This window comes from Elephantulus edwardii, unplaced genomic scaffold (assembly GCF_000299155.1).
Source record: "Elephantulus edwardii isolate Elephantulus edwardi_28Jun2011 unplaced genomic scaffold, EleEdw1.0 scaffold00366, whole genome shotgun sequence".
NCBI lineage: Eukaryota > Metazoa > Chordata > Mammalia > Macroscelidea > Macroscelididae > Elephantulus > Elephantulus edwardii.
This window is the reverse complement of record NW_006400116.1, coordinates 564,273-575,965: the sequence shown is the minus strand read 5'-3', so window position 1 is coordinate 575,965 and position 11,693 is coordinate 564,273. Positions and strand designations below refer to the sequence as shown.

At 40.6% G+C, this 11,693-nt stretch overlaps 1 protein-coding gene across 2 annotated transcripts in view; it reads left to right on the top strand.

Annotated features, from left to right (window-relative positions):
- Positions 1–11,693, top strand: part of PCSK2 (proprotein convertase subtilisin/kexin type 2) — a 649,727-nt gene that overhangs the window by 530,626 nt on the left and 107,408 nt on the right. For both annotated transcript variants that reach the window (XM_006902082.1, XM_006902083.1), the window contains one exon: positions 6,106–6,281. In XM_006902082.1, coding sequence (XP_006902144.1) covers positions 6,106–6,281 — 176 coding nt within the window. The remainder of the gene's footprint in view (positions 1–6,105; positions 6,282–11,693) is intronic.

Here is an 11,693-nt window from a genome sequence, read left to right as displayed (position 1 = left end):
ACAACTTCGCCAGCATTTGTTGCTTGCTGCATATATGAGTTTTTAAATAAGGTATTAAAAATTACCATTAACACAATGAGTATCATTAATCTCCAGATCACTGGGAGCTGGACAAACAATTTTGCTCCTTATCCGTCAGGTCTAGTGGGCACACAGGTGAGATTTGTATACAGATGTAGCCAGCATTTACTGGTATCAGGTCCACATGTTCTTTTTTTTTTACCAGAAGCAGAGACATGGGATTTACCTCAAACCTTCCCAGCCACCAGGGAGACCAGACCAGTCTGTGCCAGCAGCTGTGAAACTGCAGCTCTCAGTAAACAGAGAAAGGAACCTGGAGTCCCCAGAGGTCATTGTTCAGGCCTGCTGGAGGATGGGGTGTACTTGTCCTTTCTGTCTCTCCCCACCCACTGAGTTAAATCAGGCAGTAGAGTAATAGCATGAAGACTGACTCAGCTCCCTTGCCTGCCCTCTCCCCCTCTCCCGGTCTCTCTCCCCTGCCATCTCACCTCTCCAGTCCCCTCTCTCCCAAAAGCCCATGATAATCATGCCTTCAGGGAGCAGGGCAAGCCCCTCTCTAACATCCCTGGGTTCCCTATACCTCAATATCACAGTCACTTGCAAAATGAATCCTCTTTGTGTCTTTCTCCCAGTTTAACTAGATTAACCCTGAGCGTGAATGAGAATGTCACTGTCAATCTGTGGCCCCTTCTGCATTCATGTGAAGGCAGTCAGAGGACTGATACGCATCTCTCCTTGTGGAGGGTGAATGGGCCCCAAGGGAGATGAAGAGGGAAAGGGGCAGAAGGACAAAGACGGCAAGCCTGGGTATCCACTGGTGTTTGTATGTCTGCACTGTGAAACTGTGGAGACCAGAGCCCTGCATTGGGTTGAATTTCTATCACCTTCCAGTGACGTGGGGGGTTCAGTCCTAGTGGTCTGGGCACCAGGAACCCAAGAGCTCATTAGTTTTCTCCCACAGTCATCTGAGAACACTTGTCTCTCCTCTGCCTCCTCACTCATGAAGTGATCACAAGATAATGCCCTGCTTTTCTGTTTTATTCTGTGGCCTTTGACTAACTTTCCAAATATATCTTCAAAATAAAATAAAGGTTGAAGAACAAAATCTGTGGCCTTTAATTTGCTCTCTCCTTTTAAAATGAGCCACAAATCTTAGATTCTGGAAAGCTTAAATCAAAGACTATGTTTATTCTGTATAAGCTCACTCAGAGGGAAAGAACGTAGACTCATAATTGGTTGTCTGTTGACTAGTCAAATTTGGTGACCTGATTTATGGGTTAATGGAAAAGGATGGAAATCTGGGTTTCCTGTTCTTTGTCCCTTCTGTTAGAAGAGCAACTAACTAGTTCAGTGTTGTTGTGGCTGTTCATTGCAATCAAGTCAGCGCAACAGAATGGAAACCTGCTCAGTCCTGTGCCATCTTCACAACCTCTGTTACATGTGAGCCCATTGTAGCAGTTACTATGTCAATCCACCTTGCTGATGGTTCCCCTCTATTTTCCTGACTCTCTTCTTTATCAGGCATTATGTTCTTCTCCAAACACTCGGCCTTCCAGGTAGCAAATCCTCAATTCTAACAAGTATTTTTCTGTTCTGTCACCCAAAAAAGATTTGCCCATTCTTCTGGTAGTTGTTGGTATATTCATTATTCGTCATCAACACCATAATCCAAAGGCGTCAAATCTATTTCCATCTTCCTTACTCATTGTCCAGGTTTCACAAAGCTACAAGATAATTGAAAACATCATGGTCTGGGTCAGGTGTGACTTAGCCTTCAAAGTGACTTCTTTATTTTTTAACACTTTAAATATCTGCCCCCAGCACGTCTAACACTCCATGCTGTGGTATAAGTTGAGACAGGGCCTGCTCATTTTATCCTAAGAGGTCAATCCTCCAGGCCCAAGACCCTAATAGAAAAAATTTGGGACATCTTATCTCCCCAAGATCCTATTCAGTTCAGGCAGATGTTTCCTATATAAATGTTTTCATCTGCCTGTTCATTTTGTTGAGTGGGTGGTCTTTCCTTCCTTCCCCATCATCCATGACACTTCCCAGTCTCCTGGCCTCCAGGTCCCAAGAGCAATGGAGAAGGGTCCCCGGGTCTTGCCCATTCCCCTGTCTATTGGTTGCTGCTCCAGCTGGCTGGATTGCTTTTTTTTAATTTTTTTAGATTTTTTTTTATTTTAAGTGTGTGTGTGTGTGTGTGTGTGTGTGTGTGTGTGTGTGTACTGTCAAATTGGATCTGACTGGTACAGGAGGACATTGCCACTCCTTCTCTAGCAGAGCAGCTGGTGGATTTAAACCACACACCTCTGGGATTGCAGTTCAGCTTCTTGGCACTAGGCCACCAGAGCTCCCTGCTGTATTGCTTTTTAATATTGCACCAAAGGGTTTAAAAAAATAATAATATTTTTAAAAAGAAAAACAAGGCTTTCTAATACTTTTTTAAAAAGTCATTCACTGCAGATGTGCTCAGTGCAATACATCACTTGATTTTTTATCATGGACGTTGATGTAGATTCAAGCAAAATGAAATCCATAACAACTATGTATATTGTTGTTAAGTGCCCTTGAGTTGACTGTGACCCATAATGACCCTATGAACAACAGATCTGAAACCTGGCCTATTCTGCACCATTCTCACACTTCCTGACATACTAGAGTTCATTGTGGCAATCACTGTGTCAATTCACCTGGTTGAGAATCTTCCTCTCCTTCACTGACACTCTGCCTTTCCAAACATGATGTCCCTCCCCAAGGAATAGCCTCTTCTAGCAAAGTTTGCCAGACAAAGCTTTAACATTTTGCCTCCAACTCTTGCTGCACTTTCTCCAAGACATATTTGTTTGCCCTCTTGGCCATCCATGCGGTGCTCAGTACTCTTCTCCAACACCACAGCTTAAAGGCATCAATTCTTCTGTCATACTAATTCAATGTCCAGCTCACAGATGTGAGTGATCAGAAAGACCATGGCCTAGATCAGATGCACCTAAGTCCTAAATCTGACATTATTACTCCTCAATAATTTGGAACTGTCTCTGACTGAAGATTTTCTCAGTGAAATACATCTCTTGATTTCCTGACTGCTGATACCAAGGGTGCTGATTGTGGATCCAAGTAAGATAAAGTTGTTGGCAGTCTCAATCTTTTCTCCATCTATCATGATCTTGTCTATTACTCCAGTGGTCAGTGTTTCTGTTTTCTTGATGTTAAGATGCAATCCTTATTGAAGGCTGTATTTTTTTAACTTCTGTAACAAGTGCTTCAAGTTCTTCTCTCTTTCAGAAAGCAAGGTTGTGTCATCTGCATAACTCAGGTTATTGATGAATCTTCCTTTGATTATGATGCCACATTCTTCTTCATAAAGTTCAACTTCTTAAATAATTTGCTCAGCATACAGATTGAATAGGTATGGAGAGAGAATACACCCCTAATGCACATGGACTGCTAGGAGGACAAACAGGTTCGTCCTACAGAGGCTGAAACCAGGCTGCTCCTTGGAGGCAAGGATTATGAAGTTCCATCTGGCATACTTTGGGTATGTTGCAAGGAAGAACGAGTCCTTGGAGAGGGACATCATGCTTGGAAGGGACAGCACAAGAGAGGAAGACACTGAATGAGATGGATTGACTCAGTGACTGGGATAATGAGGTTGGGTGTGTAAAGAAAATGAGTTTGGCTCCAGATAGAACAGAGCTCAGAGCTGTTGTACAGAGTCAAGAAGAGTCACAAGTAACTCGACAGCACAACAATAACAACAACAGTATTCCCTTGCTCTGTTTGCATAACAGCACATAAGCATATTAAGTGCTCTAGGATTCCCAATTCTTCTCTATGTTAGTCACAACTTGATACGATAATAAATAAAGCATAAATAGACATTCTTCTGGTATTCTTTCAGCCAAGATCCATCTGACATCAGCAATGATATCCTTTGTGCCATAGCCTCTTCTAATTCCTGCTTGAACAGCTGAGAGTTCCCTATCTGCACTGAAAGCAGTAACAAAAAAATAAGGCCATAGTAATCTATGGAGTACCTATTGACTTGTTTCAGTTAACAGATGCACCCCTGGATGTGTTCACCAATTTAAGCCAGGAAATTAGGAGGGTAGCTGTCTGGTCTATGAATTAGAAAATGTCTATATTTGTTCCCATTCCCAAGAAAGGTGATCCAACAGAATGTGGAAATTATGCAAAACTATTACTAATATCATATGCAATCAAAATAGTGCTGAAGATCATTCAAAAACAAATAAAACAAAAACAGATTCTTAAGTCTTTCACCAATCATAATGCTGTGTTCTTCACATAGTCTAGCTTTCCAGATTATTTGCTCAGAACACAGACTGAATAAATGTCGGGAAAGAATACAGGGCTGAGGCACACCTTTCCTGTTTTTAAACCATGTGGTTTCCCTTTGTTCTGTTATGTACATGTTGTACATTAACACAATTAAGTGTTCTGGAATTCCCACTCTTTGTAATGTTATTCATAATTTGTTATAAGCTATACACTGTGAAATGTCTTTGTGTAGTCAATAAAACATGGGTAAATATTTGTTCATCAAATACTCACCAAACAACATCAATAAGAAGCACGTGTTGATATCAAGAAATGCAGTAACTTACATAGCCCCTTTTCCCAAAGACCTTGTTCGTAATGTTACATGAAACACACAAATAAGCAATTGCAATGGAAAATTTAGTCTATGAACAAGAAGTGTGTAGTGTAAAGGAGGACCCTGAGAATTGGATTAGGAAAGACTTCCCTGGGGAAACAACTACTGAATAAACAGGAACTCGTCAGGAGAAGGGTGAGCACTAGGAGAAATTGAAGTCCTAGCACAGATTGGCCTATGAGATGTTGGGGAGTAAAGAAAGGCCCCAAGATTCTAAAGAGCTGAAAGTAGGAGACACTTAGACAGAAAGTATGTTTATACCAACTTCAGGTGCCCTGCAAGGGTTGCATTTAACTGAATAGATTTGTACACTATATTCAAGAATGATGCATATAAAATAATGTCCACCATGTGACAAATAAGGAGGGCTATGTCAAGGTCTCTGGAGCATGCAGTACAATCTCACTATTCCATGACTCTCATGGGTAGAGAGCTTGTCACAGAATAGTACATTCCTCATACATCTAGTTGGCACATCCCTTATCACAACCCCTTGTAGAGATAAAGCCCCAAAGAAAAATGCTTTGAGGGGAGAATACGCACCACTGGTCACTGCTAAATCAATCCTGGGACAGCCTTTCTCATACAGCCAGAGGAGACGTGAGCTATAGTGCCCAGGGGCAGAGGTGACCAGAGCTGAGGCAGTTCCTTGTCCCATCTTCTCATACCCTGTGAGCAACTCAGGCTTTGCTCCATACAAGCCTGGACTGTAGAACTGCTCCTGTTCAAATTTCCAGCAAGAAGTCACTCCTATAATGCATCATAGAGAAGCACAACCTTCAAAAAGATGACACAGAGAAGAAAGAGGAGAGATCACACCTGATTATTAGTTCATTTTAGAATAACTTTTCAACATTTCTGTCTTCCCCAAAGTCCTTTCCCAACTAGTACTCCCCCAGGAGTTCCTCTTTTTCCCAGAACTTTCCTCTCTGGCCCACTCTAGCCCTCACTCTTGCCTCTTTTCTCTGGGATTTTAAAATTATCAAATATCAATTGCTTCCTCCTTACACTTGACATGAACAGTAACTTTATTTCCCCTGTGAAACATCTACCACTCTAAACACCCTGTTCCTGGAAGTTGAGCTTCCCCTTAGAAAAGAATTTATCAAGGAAGCTCTTCACAAAGGTGGGCTCTCTCCACTAGGAATTCAGGTGACACTTGCTAGATGAATATAGTTTTCTTCTAATAGTTAAATAAGGAAAGATGAAATGGAGGCCCATAAAAGAGTAAATATGATAGTCTATGCCTGCTTCTTCAGGTGTAACCCTACCCAGCATGTCTCCCACAGTGCCTGGGATCACAAGACATTCAAAGCCTACACCAGGACTGGCAGTAGTCAACACGACTATAACCTATAAAAAGTAGTTCCAAAGCCTAGTGCTTCTCTGCTCCCGTGTTTCTGCAGGTATCCGGATGCTGGACCAGCCCTTTATGACAGACATCATTGAGGCCTCCTCCATCAGCCACATGCCACAGCTGATCGACATCTACAGTGCCAGCTGGGGCCCCACAGACAATGGAAAGACTGTGGATGGGCCCCGGGAGCTCACTCTGCAAGCGATGGCCGACGGTGTGAACAAGGTAAAGGAGTGACGACTGTTTCTGTGCCAGTTGGTCCTTTTACAGGGCTGGACGCAGGAGTGAAGCCAAGGCAGCAATACAATGGGTGATGTGGCAGGCAGGCAACAGGCAAGTCACTACCCTGCGTGTTGGTTTGAGAACTCCAAAAGGCAGGCATCAAGGTGAGAGTAGAGTTATTACAGGGGGAGCCTATGGAGGATTCAGGGCCACATTGACATGGCTGGACCACAGCATATTTTTTCCATTTTATTATTATTATTAGTTTATTCTTGCATACTTCCCTTCCTCCCCCTCTCCCAGTTCCCCTTGTAATGCTATTAATTGTCATGCACATAGTTTTAAATCATCCATTACTTTAAGAATTTTCTGGTGCCACTGTTATAGAATGAGGCTGACATTGGGGTGGGGGTAAGACTGAGAAAAACTGGATAAATTATGCTTATTGCATTGAAAAAAAAATAATTTCCTTCATTCCAGTGCAGTATTTATTATCTATCCACACTTTTCCTGCTCTCCCTCCCACCCATCTTGATCTTATTTTTGCAGTAACGGGTCTGTGCAGTATTTATCCCTTTGTGACTGAAATATTTTACTCAGCATAATGTCTTCCAGACTTGTCCATGTTGTGCAGTGTTTAACGAGTTCACTGTTTTTCAATACTGCCTAGTGTTCCATTGGGTGAATGTCGAGTAGTTTCTCTACTGTTGATGGGCACCTGGGATGTTTCCATCTCTTTGCTATTGTGAATAATGCTTCCACAAAGTAACTTTATGGCCTTTTAAAAAGTATTTTAATTGACTTTATTACTATTATTAATTTTAATGAAAATTTACAGATATTTTGGATTTCCGTTCATTCATTGTTGCACTTTTCTCCCTGCCCACCCATCCCCTAGGATTTGTTCTTCTCTTTAAATAGTAAAAGAAATCCCTCCTCCCAAGTCCACTCCACTATGCCACTATGCAGCCTTTCTGCTGGACTCATGTCATGACAATAATACCTAATCATATATACCTTTTAAAAAGTTCTTTCTCTCATCTGTTTCAATGCAGTATACATAATTTATCCCATCTTTCTCAGTCTCCTCCCCAACTCTGTGTCAGTCCCGTTTTAAAACAGTGGCACTATGTAGTATTTGTCATTTTGTAACTTAGATATTTCACTCAGTATAATGTCCTCCAGGGTCACCCATTTTGAATAATATTTCATGAGTTCCTTGATTTTCAATGCAGCATAGTATTCCACCATGTGAATATACCACAACTTCTCTATCCATTCGTTTGTTGATGGGCACTTAGGTTGTTTCCAACTCCTTGCTAATGTGAACAAAAGCCGTGATAAACATGGGTGTGCGTTTATCTGCTTGGGTGGTGATTATGGTTGCTTTGGGATATATTCCAGGTAGTGGAATTGCTGAGTCAAATGGTATTTCTATTTGCAACTTTTGAGAAAGCACCATACTGCCTTCCACAGTGGTTGCAGCATTTTACACTTCCACCAACAGTGAACAAGGGTTCTAGTTTCTCCACAACCTCGCCAGCATTTGTTGGTTGCTGTTCTATTAAATTTTGCTGTTCTGACTGGGGTGAGATGATATCTCATAGTTTTCTTGATTTGTATCTCTCTTAGAGCTAGGGATTTTAAACATTTCTTCATGTGCTTGTTGGCCATCTGAATGTCTTCTTTGGTGAAGTGTCTGTTCATATCCTATGCCCATTTCTCAATTGGGTTGTTTACCTTTATCTTGTTGTGGTGCTCGAGTATTTTATAAATTCTAGATATAAGTCCCTTGTCTGACATGTCATTACCAATACTTTTTCCCAGTCTGTGGTTTCCCTTTTTACCCTGTTAAGACATTTACAACATAACTTTTTTTTAATGGACACAGACGAATTTTTAATCCCCATCATGACTAGAAAGATAGTAGCAGTGACTCATATTCGGAAAACAACTGTCTTTGTGTGACAAGAACAGAAACCCAAGCCACTCAGCTAAAAGGGTTTCCTGTTGTCAGGATGCACATAGAGTGACAGACTGCAAAGAGAAGTATTCAGACAGGACCTCATCAAACCTAGGACCAGAAAGACAGTAGGCCCCAGCCAGTGTGGCAAAGCAGAGCCTCCTGAGGGCTCTGTGCTTTTGGGGCTCGGCTTCATCCCCCAGGGAGCTCTCTTCCTGGCTCTGTGTCTCACTCTTAAATCCACTCCCCTTTAAGAGACATGCTTTTGTCAGTAAGTAAAAGGTTCAGAATGCAAAGGACATAACATAAATCAGATTTCAAGCAAAACCTTTTGCTTTCAATACAGTATTAACAGTAGTTACCCACTCCAACTTTTCAGTCCTCTTAATATCTTTCTGTTGTTGAGGTGTTACACTTTCCTTCAATTTTGGAAATTAATCTTTTGTCTGATAGGCAATTGCCAGATATCCCCCCCCCAAATCTGTAGGGTCTTGTTTTCATTCTTTTGGAGAAATCTTTTGATGTAAATAATAATTTAATTCTAGATGCTCCATTTCTCTGGTTTATGATCTGTTGTTTACTATTTTTTAGTTAGGACTAATAGTCTATTAAGACTATAAATTAGAGTCCTCAAATTTGCCCCTATTTTTATGATGATTTTTACAATTTTAAATTTTACACAGAGGCCTTTGATCCATCTTGAGTTAATTTTTTATATGGTGTAAAGTATGGATTTTGTTTCATTTTTCTGCAAGCAAATACTCAGTTTTATTTTTTATTGTGATTTTCATGAACATTTACAGAAAACCAAGATTTCCATTCATTCACTGTTGCACATTTTTCTCCCTACACTCCCCCAGCCAGTTCATTTTTCTGTATTGTGTACCAGCGAAGGAGTTTTTCTTTTGCTTTTCAAGGAGAGGAGTGAACTAGGGGTGGAGGTGGGGTGGGCGGGGAGAAAAGTGCAACAATGAATGAATGAAATTCCGAAATCTCTGTAGATGTTCATTGAAATTAATAAAAAATTTTTTAAAAATTCTTTCATTGTTGCATAATTGCCTCCCTCCCTCTACCCCCAGTCCACTTTGCTATGCACCTTTTATTCTGGACTGTTGTCATGCAAATAATGCCTAATCACATATTCCTTTCAAACAGTACTATTTTTGAAGAGATTTTTTTTTTCCTACTTAGTGTTCTGTGGCCCTCTGTCAAAGATCAGCAGCCCATATGTAAATGGAATTATTTCTGCGATCTCAATCCCATTCCCTGGTCTATATATCTGTCATTAGACCCCGACGAAGCTTTTGTATTTGATTTTGGGGGTTGCTTGAGGGTTTTTTACTATCATGGTAAGTAGTATATTTTTTAATTGGAGAGTGTGGGACTTCCTGGTTTTTTTCTTCTTCAGAAGTTCTCTGCTTATCACTGGTCTGTTTCTCTTCCATAAAAAAGCTAGTAGTAAGTTCTTTAATCACCTTAAATAATATTGATGGATTCTGTATCTGAATTACATTATATCTATAAGTTGATTTGGATATTACTGACATTTCTTGATGTTAAGTCATTCTATCCAAAAGCAAGCTATATTCTTTAATTTAGATGGTTCTCTTTCTTGAAATAATGTTTTGTAGTTTCTTTGTATAAGTCTTCTGTTTCTCTCATTAGGTTTATTCCTTGTCATATCATCTGCAAATTGGGACAGATTGGGTTGTGCTGGAGTTTTGGGTTTTGTGTTTTTTTTTCTTACAGATTTGAATGTCTTCTTATTTCATTTCTTGGCTTATTGATAGGAGTAGTTGAAGGCTGCATTCTTTGATTTTCTGCAACAAGTGCTTCAAGTCTTTCTCACTTTCAGCAAACAAGGCTAATCATCTGCATAACACAGGTTGTTGATGAGTCTCCCTCCAATCCTGATACCACATTCCTCTTCTTAGAGTCCCTTTTCTGGAATAATTGGCTCAGCATACAGATTGAATAGGTATGGAGAGAGAATACAAAACTAATGCACTCTCTTCTTAATTTTAAGCCATGCAGTGTTTCCCTGCTCTGTTTACACAACAGCCTTCTGGTCCAGGTATAGGTTCTTCATGAGCACAATCAAGTGCTCTGGGATTCCCATTCTTCTCAATGTCAGCCACAACTTGTTATGATTCACACAGTCAAATACCTTTGCATAGTCAAAAACGCATAAATAGACTTTCTTCAGATATTATTTACTTTCAGTCAAGATCTATCTGACATCAGCAATGATATCCCTGGTGTCACAGCCTCTTCTAAATCCTACTTGAACTTCTGGCAGTTCCCTGTCTATATACTGTTCTAGGTGTTTTGAATGATTTTCAGTAGTATTTTGTTTGCATCTGATAATAATATTGTTTGATAGTTTCTGCATTCTATTGGATCACCTTTCTCTGGAACAAAAACAGATATAGACCTCGTCCAATCCATTGGCCAGACAATTATCCTCCAAATTTCCTGGCATAGATTGGTGAGCATAACCAAGACCATATCTGTTAATTGAAACAAGTCAATTAATATTCCACCAATTCCTGGGGCCTTATATTTTGCCAATACCTTCAATGCAGCTTCCACTTCCCCATTCATTACAGTTGGCTCCTGCTCATTTGGTACTTCCTGAATTTTTCAGGGTCAATCATTTCTTTTTGGTACAGTGATTCTGTATATTCCCTCCATCTTCCTTTGGCGCTTTCTGGACCATTTAATACATTGCCCATTGTTGTTGTTAGGGGCCATTGAGTCACTTATAACTCACAGTGACCCTATGTACAACAACTCTGAACCCTACTGTATCCTAAGCCAACCTCATCATCTCCAACACACCCATCCCACTGCCCCAGTCACTAAATCAATATAACTCATCCAGAGTCTTCCTCTCTTGTGCTGTCCCTCCACCCTTCCAAACATGATGTCCTTTTCCAAGGACTGGTCTTTCCTTGCGACATGTCCAAAGTATGTCACAGGGACTTTCAGAATACTTGCCTCTAAAGGGCGTCTGGTTACCTTCTCAAAGATGAAGCTGTTTGTTCACCTAGCAGTCCATGGTATATTTAATACTCTTCTCCAATCCCACAACTCAAAGGCATAAATTCTCCTTCTGTCATCCCTAGTCATTGTCCAGTTAGGAAGTAATAGTGAAGACCATGGCCTGGATCTGGTGCACCTTAGTCTCCAGAACAGCATCATGGCTCTTCAGTCCTCTGGCCAAAAACCTTATGTACAATATTGCCTTTCAGTACTCTGAATCTATGTTTAAATTTGTTTTTCCGTTCGCTCGGCTTGAGAAATGCAGAGCGAGTTCTTCCCATTTTATTCTCCAATTTTAGCTCTCTACACATTTTATTGTAATACATTTCTTTGTTCTCGCAAGCTGCCCTTTGAAATCTACTATTCAGCGCTTTTACTTCTGCATGTTTTTCTTCCCCAAAGCTCCA